The sequence below is a fragment of the Python bivittatus genome, unplaced genomic scaffold, assembly GCF_059951505.1.
Source record: "Python bivittatus isolate LINGU-HERP-01145 unplaced genomic scaffold, Pbiv_v1 ctg000020_np1212, whole genome shotgun sequence".
In the NCBI taxonomy this organism is placed as follows: domain Eukaryota; kingdom Metazoa; phylum Chordata; class Lepidosauria; order Squamata; family Pythonidae; genus Python; species Python bivittatus.
Window position 1 is genome coordinate 89047443 of NW_028277030.1, and position 13452 is coordinate 89060894.

General features: G+C 37.1%; 1 protein-coding gene across 1 annotated transcript in view; it reads left to right on the forward strand.

Annotated features, from left to right (window-relative positions):
• Nucleotides 1-13452, forward strand: part of SLC35F3 (solute carrier family 35 member F3) — a 37988-nt gene that overhangs the window by 3966 nt on the left and 20570 nt on the right. Inside the window, exon 2 of the mRNA XM_015888046.3 lies at nucleotides 8282-8606. Within this exon, the coding sequence (XP_015743532.1) occupies nucleotides 8282-8606 (325 nt within the window). The remainder of the gene's footprint in view (nucleotides 1-8281; nucleotides 8607-13452) is intronic.

Consider the following 13452-nt stretch of genomic DNA (forward strand, 5'->3'; position numbering starts at 1 on the left):
TACAAGTGGTTTACTGAGGAGGAGAACTTCAGCCAATCAAAAAGGCAGCCAGAGAGCCAGCAGTGCAGATGCACACCTGTTCTGGGAAAGATGGAGAACAAGCCCTTGCCCGATAGCCAGGCACAGCACAGGAGCTACAGAGTTCAATCTAGAATCAAGCATACACAGGCCCAAGGAAATGGGGTAAGGCAATGACAGAGAGACAACTGAGATCCTTAGCTGCCAGCGAAGCATCAGGAAATCTGTTGCCTAGGCCACACACTGCCCAACAGATACTGGCCATGAAAGCCTATGCCAGTATAGTGGTCCACAATAGTCCAGGAATAAAATAACAACAACACCTGATCCCCAATGACTCTGGGCTGCTTACAAGTAGAAAACATAAAACCAATAAAACAATACAATAGTAAAAACAAGAAACAAAAGACGGCTAAAACAAAAATATGGCATGAGAGAGAAATGTCAGAGAGGCCAGTCAGCCAGGAGAAGAGTAGGAAGCAAGGATACAGGAACATAGGTTTGCAAGTTGTTCCTAACAGAAGGGCAGCTGCTGACAACTATTCTTAAGTAAAGGCAGCTGCAGGCTCAGTTTAATTAAGGTGGTTGCAAGCTTGCTTCTTGAGGAACTGAGTAGATCGCTTTTGCTGGCAGCTGATGCATCATGGAGTTGGGCTCCTTGCCACAATCGGGTCCCCTTTCGCCTGACTCTGACCTCATCTGCTCCTGTTGACTATTTGCTGTGTTAGCCTCAGAGGCTGGCCACCTGTGTGACTCATAGCAAAAAGGATTTTTTTTCTTTTACTTTTACTTTTACTGTTACTTTTATTTTTAATAAAAAATATTTTTAAATTATATTCCTAAAAAATGATGGAGACTGTTTTTTGTCTGGTCATGTGCCTCAAAGCTACAAGGGCCAGGAGGTGATGCTACAGAGTTTAATTTTTCTTTTTTGATTACCACTACTATTATTATTATCGCTTTTTTTCTCTTCCTTCTCCTTCTTCCCAGTTTACTGGCAAGTACCTGCTCAAGCTGTGAGATGATGTCTGTCTCTCCCACAACTGGTGTCCAGGCAAAGGGTGCTGGGTAAATGCATCTCTCAAGTAACTAAGTGGTGGAGGCCATAAACTACTAAGCAGCTGTGCCAAGTCAGGAAAGTGGGGCAGGTAAACCTAGAGGATTTGTGAGAAAATAGGGTTTAGAATTCCTGCCTTTCACTCTATGGCTCATTCGCTGCCATTACACATACTTATCAATTGTAAAAGTTCCAATTTTAAAAGGGATCTATTTTTCTTCCGCCTGATCCGCATTCAAATCACGCACTTGGGAGCATCGTGTTAAGTACAGGGTTTTTTTTCTTATGATTCCTGTATCATCTACACAACTTTATTAGTTTTATGACTATAAGTGAAATCTCAGATTAGTACCTTCAAACATTAATAATAAGCAGATGGCTATTCCAGTGTAAATATTATCTGGAAAAAAGATGGTTAATCTCTTAGCCTGGCATTATGTGAACAAGAGTTTCAGATAGTTCTCACATATTCCATCTTATGAATTCACAAATAAATTAGTGCCAGAGGTTTAGCTTATTTAGTTTCCAAGATTCTGTCTGTCTGTCTATTAATTCATTCAATTTATATGGCAGCCTACTTGCCAAGTGACTCTGTATTAACCGGTTACCTTCTTGACAGTAAACCTAACTAATGATACTCATCACAAGTCTTTCTTACTGGGTTGTACTCTGCTGTTTGGAGGTTGACTATGGCTGCTTTTCATCTTTATAATAACTATGAGTTCATTGTGGATTTATATTTGTTAAGTATTTCCTAAATGTACCTGTCACATACCTACTTCATTTCCCAACAGCATGCTGAGATTTTAATAAATGTTAATTATCATGAGTTTGATCAAGTATCCATTGCTTGATTTATCAAGAACTAGTTCTTCATAAGAGAGCCAGTTTGGCATAGTGGTTAAAGGCACCAGGCTATAAACTGGGGAAACCATGAGTTCTAGTGCTGCCTTAGACACAAGGCCAGCAGGGTGACTTTGAACCAGTCATTTTCTCTCAGCCCTCAGAAGAAGGCAAAAACAAACCATTTCCAAAAAAATGTTGCAAGAAATGTTGACAGGAGTCAAGACTGACTTGAAGGCATAAACAACAAGTTCTTCACAAACTAAGTTTAGCAAAATAGTAAAAGGTGGCTTGCAATAAAAACATGCTTATGTTTTGGCATAAGTGTTTGTGGCCTATTGTCCACTTAAAATTATGAATGAATATCCAAAGTTGCTGATATACATATCCACGTGGTTAGACTAGAGGTGTGCTGTAGTGTGAGATTCAGAAAGTCAGTGATGATTTTATTAACTGTGATTACTGACAAAGCGATATTAGTAATAACACAACCTTTTATATACCTATGCATATAATATGTGTAGTAAAGGCCCTGAATATATCATACTTGAATTGATAGATATAATTTAGATATAATCTCAGCATGGAGTCACTTCCTTGTGAGATGGACAGTGTCTAAATTTGAAATGTAAATAAATAAATAAATGGATCTTTTATTCCATTCTAGTAAATTATTTGAAAATAATAAAGACTTGTTTTAAATCATCCTGGCATTGAAAATCACATTTATACCTGTAAACAAAATTGATTTAAGCCGCATTTGTCAGAATTAAATATCTTCATAAACTGTAACTCAAACTTCCTTTGATGTTGTCTATGAACATAACATTACATGCAACACCCATAAATGTACAAGCAAGCCCCAGTGATGTTTCTGGAAAACCTATAATGCTGAAGGCAGGAGTAAGAACAAATAAATGGCTGGATTTGCTGTTTTCTGCCTGCCACTTTGCTCCAGTTGGCTTTTTATAGTACCCTTGAGGGTACACATATCTTAAAATGAGTTTGGGAGAAAAGTAGCTTGGGTGGAGAAGCAAGCAGCCAGAAAAGATTTAAAACCTTGCCCCTCTGATCTTTTTATTCCAAAAGGAGTATCACTGTTGCTCAAGAGTCTTCACATGTATGTAGTTAAACATGGTATGGTATGGTATGGTATGGTATGGTATGGTATGGTATTGTAATGTAATGTAATGTAATGTAATGTAATGTAATGTAATGTAATAATACATAGTAAAGGCCCTGAAAATATAGTATATGAATTGATAGATGTCATTTAGATATAATCCCAGCATGGATCTTTTATTCCATTCTAGTAAATTATTTGAAAATATTTATTCAATATTAAAATCTCATATCATTAAAATATTAAAACCTGTAGACTGGAATATGAATATAGACATCTACCTATACTTATTTACACATATTTTAAAGAAAAGAAAGAATGCTCTATACCATTTAGTATCATTACGTAAAATATTTGCTCTTAAATTAAGCAGGATATCTATCTATTCCTCTAAGGCTAATGGTCTCATCAACAGAATATTTAAATTATTGGCTTGCCCTGAATTTCAGCAAATTGACTTTTAGCTATAGTTGCCTGACCGCCAAGTTAAACAACAGGGAATGGTCAGGTTTTGTTTGATAAGTCAGGTTGAATTGCATCTGTAAAGAACTTTTTAAAGTCTAATTCTTGGATAAGAAATGTGAAATTAAATCTGCTGCAAAAATGCCTATATAGCTACAAAACCAGAGTGATACTAAGTGAAAGAGTTAGAAGAAAGCTGTTGTATGTTCCAAAGACAGAAATTTATCAGTTTTTCATTTACAGACCAAAGTGTTTTCTGTATCTGGGATGCTCCTATTAAAAACTGATTGCTGCAGATGCATTCTCCTTTTTTTAACCAGACTCAATTGTGATCCTGTTCAAACTGATTACAACAAGTTCATTGGCTAACAATCTCACAGACCTTACAGAACTATTATTATTATGCGTGGGTAATCTATAGTTAGATTCACAGTCTAAGACTGGTGGAAACTTAATAATTCAAGTCCTAACCAAGAGCCTAAGAATTATTAAGGTGGCATCTAGGAATATAGGCTGTTCCAAGCAGGGTGGCTTTTTGTAAAATTAGGATGTTCAGGTCTGATAAATTCAATATTTCCAGATATCGAGGGGAGTCCTTTAGGTATTGCTCCGAGGGCTCCAATCACAATTGGTATAACAATGGATTTCTTTTTCCATAGGTGTTCAACTTCAATCTGCAAGTCCCGGTATTTTATAATTTTTTCCAATTGTTTTCCCTCAATCCTAGCATCACACAGTGTAGCAACATCAATGAACAGACTTCCTTTTTTTCAATAACTGTTCTATCAGGCATGTTATGAACAAGATGCCTGTCTGTTTGGATCTTAAAAGTCCCATAATAACTTAACCCACTCATTTTCCAAAACCTTCTCAACTTGGTGGTCCCAGTAGTTTTTAGTACATTTGAATCCACACCTCTGGCAAAGTTTCCAATGAATAATTTTGGCAAATCAATCATGAAGCTGCTTGTAGTCAGTTTGTGAAATTTTGTTGCAGCCACTGATCAAATGGTCAATTGTTTTATCCTTTTCAATATAAAGGCGACATTTGCTGTTGTTTGTTACATGTTGAATTTTCACCTTCATGCAATTAGTTGGCAAAGCTTGTTCTTGAGCCGCCATCACCATCATCATCATCATCATCATCATCATCATCATCATCATCATCATCATCATCATCATTTAATGTAGCCACCCACTCCAGTAGCGAGTGATGTTCTACTGTCTCTGATTTAAAACAAGGCATAGTATAAAATAGAGGAAAGCCTCAAAATTGATCAGCTTATTTTACTATAGGTAAATAATGTTTTCACAGTGATGAATCTTTCAAGTCAAACTTGCCTCAAAGTGCTGCATTTATGGGGCATCCAATTCATAGTGTATATCTCTAGTTCCCTCACAATAGTGGATTCACGTATTATATCAGTTCAAATGTGATTTGTTATATGATATAGTCATTGTTTTTATAAAACATGATTATGTTTTAACATGTGTGAATCCAGCCAACAGTGGTTTATTCAATAAATTATTATTAAGCGTGACTTAGTGTGATGTGTGAATACAGTCAATGTAAGTGAACAAGGCCAGTTATAGGATTACTTTACTCAGTCATGATAGGATTGGCACAGTTACTATTGACATAGATCATGGATTTCAGATATCTCACTCCTCTTTCGATGGTCAATGGCAGCCAATTCATTTTGCCACGTAAATAATACAAGAAAAGGATCCGCATGGTATAATTTTGCCAGTTTTCACATAGGAGCAGGTGGCAGCCATGGCTAGGAGAGCCTCTGCATAGCGGGTTGTGCTCCAGGTGCACCAGTTGCACTTGTTTCTGAATCGGGAGGTCTTACTTACACATTCATGCCCTAGTGACCTCTAGTTAGGATTACTGCAATGTGCTTTACATGGGGCTGTCCTTGAAGAGCATTTGGAAGTTACAGCTGGTACAGAATGTGGTGGCATGGGCAGTTAGTTGTTTTTGGTTGAGTGCAGCAAGTTACTCCACCCATTGTGGATTAGTATTATGTGTAAACCTGCTAGAGTTTATTCAACCATAGTTTAAACATCCTGGCTTAGTGTGACATGTGAAGCCAGCCATTGTACAGACATGAGTCAGCCTTCAAAGATTTCAGAAATGATCTGTTGGGTACAACAAGCACTAAGTACTGTTGAATTTTTGTTTTAATGTTTCTTACATTCACTTTTTCCTACTTTTTTTTTTTTGCCTCCATCAGCTTGATCATTGTAGAACACCCATTCCCTAGGAAATTAAAGTAGAGCCATTATGAGATACTTCTTTGGCATATATGGAAACCATTTATTATGCTAGGTCTTTTGACCAGCACTGAGTCTGTATTTCAGAATTGGCTGTTTGGAGAAAATTTACTCCGTTTTTTAAAATGAGTGATGTATATTCTTATGGGATTTCATCAAGATGTTGCACATCATGATTGCCTTTGGTTCATTTTATGCTGAAGGGCAAAATACAACAAATAAAATGCTACTGGCTGATTTAGGCCCCTCCCACATGTTTGGACAGTTACAATCTGAGGAAAGTATTGCCCTACGTCCCACAACATTGTGGGTTTCTGTGCAATTTGGAAAACCAAGCTGATTAACTGTTGACAGAGCTCTTTCTCTGGAGAAAATACTGCAGAAATATTTTTGCAATGTTTCTTCTAGAGCTGCAGGATTAGGGTTCCAATGATGGGAACCCCTGCCTCATCCTTCTTCCTGGATTCTGAGACTTGGCAGCTGACATGACATGAACGTTAATGTCCCCTGCCCTTGAAAAGAAACCATGGCAAATAAAGAAAAAGATTAGGGAAAGGCACCAGCTACTTGCTGTTTTTAATTCCTTTGGCCCATTGGAGGGAGCACTCAAGAAGGGGAAGATAACAACAGTCACTGTATGCTGTACAGCATGCAGAAATGCTTACAGTTTTGGGAGTGGATCCAGCCTTACACTGGTATCATGTTTGATTGATTATGTGCCATCAAGCTGGATTCAACAGAGAACACTTAATTTTCTCCAGGATAATCTGTCCTCAACCTGGTCCTTCAGGTCTTCCAACAGTAGACCCAGGGCCACTATGAATCCATCCACTTTGCTGTGGGACATCCTCTTTTTCTTTTTATTTCTGTTTTTACCAGAATTATAGACTTCTTAGGTCTTTGCATAATGCTTCCAAAATATGATAATTTAAGCCCAGTCATTTGTGCCTTGAGTGAGAACTCTGGATTGATTTGTTCTATGAACCATTTGTTTGTTTTTTTGGCTATCCATGGTATTCAAAAGCATCCATACTGTTACTATAATGAACTTGAATTACTCTGATGACACAGCTGAGCTGCTTGAAGTTGCTCCCAGATGTCAGTTTTTCTTGTCTGTCTGTGGCTCAGCTGTTCTGATGTCAGAGTGTTTCATGCAAGTCTTGAGCTAAATACTATACTACAGGATTGATAATTTTGATATGAGAATATGTTTATGCTATGTTATGAAGTGTATAATTAGGTGCAGACACCTGCTGTTTTTATTTCCTTTTTCATGGCATTGAAGTGCAAATGAAAAAACACATTCTGACACAATTGAAATCATTTATTTCTTCCCCAAATGGGATAGCATGTTTTGTCTGGCATTGTCCATTATTCCTTCTAATGTGAGTTCAGAAAGACATTCAACACCTCATGTGTGAGATCATTTTCATAGTAAAGTGATACTTGAGGTATTGTGTGTAACATGACTTCTGCACTGTAAACACTTTTGTCACTAACACTTGGCTTAAGCATAGACCTAGAATAATGAAGTTTTAAAAATATGTGTATGCAAACTTGCTCATTTTTGTGACTAGGAATATAACAGATTTTAAGAAGCATGGTATTGGGCTTGAGCCCATAAATACTTAGCTGTACAATTTAAAATGTAAATTCAGTTCCCATTGATTAGTGATTTTTAAAAAATATATTTTTTGCTTTATTTACATTCCAGCAATAGAAATATTCAGGGACATAACAGATATCACTTACCAACTTGCTATATGACTTACTTCAATGTATCCTTGTAGTTACTGTAATCAGCTGCTGGTCTGACAATGGTATTCTTATTTGTATTCCCATTCTTTTCATCTTTTTCTTCTCGTATACAACCAAATATACTTAGTTGTGTATTTTGCATTTTCAGGAGAAAAATTGTTAATTCAGTGTGAAATGAACTATTTAATCAGTTATCTGTACAATTTCAATCTCCAAAAAATGTTTAATGAACAGGAATCTGTTTTTGCTTGCAACATAGCTATATCCTCCTGCATATATAGTAAAGTCTCCTTTGAGTTGGACTTGATTCCTGGTCACATCACAGACCTGTCCATGAGTTTTCTTGGCAAAAATACAGAAATGGGTTGGCACTGCCTTCTTTAAAGATGCTTTTTTTTTTTTTTTACTTCCCAGTCTAGCCTATAGCTCCTTTGTTACCTGTTTGTCTCCCATCAAAACAAGCCTGGCCCTTTAGAACCTAGCAGGTTTGGCCTGGTGCTGCTACTTGTTGAGACACTTCTGACTTAGGCTAATGTACTTCATGCCTTAATGAATTTGACCCATTTGCAATAGAACTATTGCAAAATAGTTCCAATTTGGGACAGTTTCATTTTGTACATTCTCTCCTTGAGTTGAGATCCACATATGATGTAATTTCAGATTTGCTGCTTTGAAAATAAAAGGGTGCAGAATATACTTCACGGAGTCTAACGTTCTCCCTCTTTCTTTTGTTTCCCTCAGGGGATGAGCACTCCCATGATTGCACAACACCAGCAGAAGCTCAGACACAAGCTGGGATGGAAGCTGGCGGAAGAGGGAGCCGATGTTGCCAAACATGCTCTGTGATCCAGCTTAAGAAAATTTTCTGGGGAGTAATGGTGGTACTTGGTGTCTGCTCTTCCTGGTCAGGTTCAACCCAGCTAGCAAAACTGACCTTTAAAAAATTTGATGCACCTTTCACTTTGACATGGTTTGCAACAAACTGGAACTTTTTATTCTTTCCTTTGTATTACATTGGACATGTTTGTAAGTCAGCTGAAAAACAATCTCCCCAACAAAGATACGGGTAAGAGGGAGTCATCATATTTTGATGTGTTGTCTTCTGTTCTCTTAAATGTTTCAGTAAACTATTTGTTTAAAATAAAAAAAGACTATAAATTATTTGCCAAAACTTTAAGAGGGAATGGAAAGAAGATAAGGACATTGTAAAAAAATAGAGGAAAGCAGAATTTACCCATTTCTACTAAAACTAAATGAATATCTCTAAATGGACATCTACACCCTTTCTTGCGTTCTTTTTGTTGCTATTGTTCATGTGTAATTAGGCTAATTAAAATCATAGTAAATAATTTAACTGTCTTTTTCTTTATTGGCAAAATGTAAGTGGTCTTCCCTATAATCGCCATAGCTATCATCAGAAGAGTTACATAAATTTATTTTATTGGATGTCCATTTAGAGATATTCATTTAGTTTTAGTAGAAATATGTAATATAACTCACAATGGTGGGATGCCCTGTTATCATTTTGGTCTTGAAGACCTGTTTCAAGACCTCTGTTTTCCCTTCTTACACATCTTTGTCTTTAAGCTAGACTTGGATTAGACAGCAGTTTAGATAGATTATATACTTTTATAGTACTATCTGTAGAGTGGATATACTCTATAAAATGAAAATGTGGCAACAAGAATATGTTCTTACTGATGCTGCTACAAGTTCGTATCCACAAACAGGGGACTTGTCTAAATAACTTACTGGGTGCTTGAAAAGCTATTCACCCCTTTTGCAGATGATTTATTTTGAAGTAAAGTAAGCAAGGTGGACTGTAGAGCTTGAAGAGAAGGGTGGTGGTGGAGGAATTAACCATTATATGGCACATAATGTATTATATACACAAAATAAGGGGAAAAAAAACCTTCCACAATATGACAAGATTCAACTTTCAAATAAATAGGAACAAGAGTACGGCTGACTGAAATCATAGCTTAAATCCAAGTATTAATTAAATTTCATGGGTTATGTCAGCCCAGTTGATCCTTACATTAGAATGCAAACATGTAACTTGAAAAAAAAAGTATTTCACTTTATTTTCATAAGATACTTCTTACATAATTCATGTAATTTAGGTCACTGTTACAAGTGAAGAGTTAGTAAAGCTAAATAATGGATGTATTTGGGAGGCTTACACATTGTGAGAAAAAAATCCTGTGATATCTTAGAACGCATAATGTATGCATTTTGATACACCTTTAAATCTTCTTTTAAAAATGGCAATTAAATTGCACAGAACTTCAATAGTAGAAAATAGAATCAGAAATAGGCATTATTGCCTAGAACCTCAGTGATCTGCTCTTCGTTTTCCCAGACACATGAAATATGACTACAATAAAGCGCTCACAGCTACTTGGGTTGATCAGAAAGATGCAGTAGATGAGTAGTTTGTTTCTGGGCTCTATGTAAACACAGGTACACTTGTGTTCGTGAGCAATCTTCCCCTCAAACCTGCTTGTAATATTTCATTCTCATCACATGTATTGAGATATATTGCTCTGAAAAACAATGATTCATTGGAAGAACAGTGGAACTGACCCTTGTACTACTTGTGTTGGAGTCCAGTTAATGTGGATGGGTTGTAGAGAATAGGAGCTTGAAGCTAAAGACTAGTGACTCTGCTGCTTCTGTTCTTGCTTCATTCCAAGCCGTTTAGCTTTATGGGTTAAGGTAGGAGTTCTCAAACTTGGCTATCCAGAAGTCATCAACAACTTAGATGGAGGTTAAAGATTTCTTTTCGACCTGATCAGGCTTATGCAGGCACAGTAGGAGTGCTGTCAAAATATTGACATCTTGAAGGTTTTGAAACCATAATCTCTGTTTTTTGTGCTTATCCAATTGCTTTTTGTCTAGTGATTCAAGCCACCAAGGAAGAGACAGCCCCCAAAGAAAGGAAGTAAAATATTAAAAAGATATGTGAATTTGAATTAATGTGTCTGAAAGGATGGGTTTTGCATGGCATCGAGGAAGAATACTGTGCAGCCCTTTCCTTCCCCATTTCTTTCAAATGGACCCTGCAGACTGTAGTCAAAAAGTCAAGATGGCAGCCACCATGCAACTGAAGTTTTGTTTGTTTTTTATATGTGTCGCATGTGCAACACACACTAAGAATGAGTGGAGCTTCACTCACACCATTGTGTCTGCAATCCTGACTTTTACCAAGCCAGAAATTCTGGGCAAGAATTTTCAGTCCAGCCCCAAGAAAAGTGGGGGAGGAGTCTCCCAGCCCACCCCCCATGGATTAGAACTGGTTGGATTGAAGAGATGCTGAGGTTATTTATTTATTTATTTATTTATTTATTTATTTATTTATTTTTGATCTTACAGTCAAAAGAGTCCCAGCAGCAGATAATTCAACATCCACAATAAAAAGATAAAACATTGACAGTAAACGAAATAGGTCACTAGGAAAGATAAAATCAATATCCATTCTAAAATAAATGGAACAACACACAAGAATTTAATAGCATCATCCCATTAAACTGAAGAAGCTTTCCAGAAGAGCTCTATTTTAATCAACTTCCAGAAGGAATCTGACATCCACTGGAAGGTTTCTCAAAGCACAGGGCCATGACAAATGCCACCTCCTCGCTTCAGCCCCTGGGACCTCTTCCTCCAGTTTTTCCCAGGACAGGCATACTGGACAGATTCACTTGAGCTGGAGAAGGCAGATCTGCAGGGATCTTGGTGCCAAGCTAGGTAGAGCTTTATAGGTTAAAACCAGCACTTTAAATTGCACCTGAAAACTCTTGGCAACCAATACAAGGCTCGTAGTGTAGATGGAATATGTAATATGCTAGTACCAATTAATAAGCAGGCAGCTGCATTTTGCACCAACTGTAGTTCCTTTAAAAGCAGCTCCACGTAGAGCTTTTTGCAGTAGTCCAACTAGGTGGTAATGAGAGTGTGAGTCACTGTATGAGGAGCTGACTGTTTTTCCTTTGAGCTAAAAGCTAAATAGAGTTGGAAGTTGAGCAATTAAAATGGTTGAAGGAAAACAGCAGCTGGCTAAGTCTGCCTGAAACTGCAGCAGTTGACATCATGGAGATAAGGCAATATAAAGGATAGCCCAGTACTGGCAAGGTTTTGAAGAGGCTCATTGATGGACCTGGCAGGAACAGAAGTAGACCAGCAGGAAAGGCTCTGTGGTGGTAAGTGGTGTAGCAGCTGAAGGCCAGCAAAGAGGCCCTGTAGCAGACTGGTGTGGAGGTCACATGGGCTACCAAAGAAGCCCCTATGGGAGAGGCCCATGAAAGAGGCCACAACAATGGTGACCCTTTGAAGAGGTCAGTGGTGAAGGATGGCTGCCAGCCAACTTAAGAGGCAGGGGGCTTCCTGGGAGAAGGCAATTTGAGGTGATAGGTTCCCCATCATGTTAGGTCCTATAAGCCTATTATGCCTTCATCAAGCCTTCAGCTGGCCCAAAGCCTAATTATGTAGATCATAGAGGAAATAAGGAGCTTGTCACCCTATCTGTCTGTAACAGTGTGCTTTGTGGAAAAAAAATGATCAATACCAGCAACTCTTTTAACACCAAGAATGTTCCAGTTTTTATTGTAATAACAATAAAAATGTTCTTCTCAGGAATGCCAGTTGGGGAGTCAGAAATATACAGTTTGATGGTACACTTGATTTGCATCAGAATATTCATATTTGATTTCAAACAATATGTCCAATGCATGATTGTATATAGAGCTTAAACTTCAATTTCATAATTATATTCTGAGTTGTCCCTCTATGAAGCTGCTCAGAGCCAGCTTTGACTGGAGCAGTTTATAATCCTTGTAAAATAACAGTACTAGTAATAATAATCCAGTGGAATGTAATTTTTGTTCTACTACCTTTAAAAAAAAAACACATATAGGAAAATAAAGGGATTTCATTTCCATTGTATCAAGAACAAGCAATATACATATTCTGATTCTTAGCATTTGATTGTTTTCCCTTTTCTTTAAACATGTTTGGTTTTGAACAAAAAGATGTTATCAATCCGCTTCCTAGAAACCTGAAATTCATCAAATTAACCACAGGATTAGCTATGAAAAGTATTTGCTAGAACATTTGTCTAGCATTCAAAAATTGTTTTTTTTCAAATGAGAAGGAAAGATCAAAATAGTAAAATTAAATAAAAACATGACATTTAAGTTATTGTACTGTATGAAATTCTTGTTATGATTCTGGAGAAAGACCTAAGAATAAAGTTCTTGTCTCTAGAAATCCAGTTTACTTGTCTTGGAATAGCACCTCCCCCCTCCATTTCATGATAACTATCAAATTTCAGCTACCTTTAATGCCTAATGATCAGAATTTATCAGTGATTATTAGTGTCTACCAGAACATCAGGAATCCCTAAGTCATATCTAACTTAATCTATAAAGCCATTCATCATTCTCTTTAGAATGCCCAGTTAGATCAAATCCATAAATGTATATATAATACAACTCAAGTTTTCCCAGAACATACAGCACCAGGAAATTTATGGCTTTTCAAATGTTACTGATCTTCAACTTCCAGCTGCCTTACCCAACATGGCCAATGATTAAGGATGTTAGCACTCAGCATGTTTTGTTCACATCTGGAAAGGCACTTCCTTGCTTGCAAATCCTAGGCCTACAAGAATACAGCTGGCTTTCAGTATTTTATCTGCTTTGGTATACACTGAAATATTTTTAGAAATTTTACTACTGCCATTTATTATTTATTTTGCAATTGCAATAGACAAAACAAACATCACTGATGATTGGCCGTTGGGGTGATAAGAATTGGAGTTCAGCAACACTGGAAGGGGGATGACTTCTTATAAATAAACAGTAGGACAATCATTTAGACTTTCCCCTCTCCACATGTGAAAATTTGGATCAAAT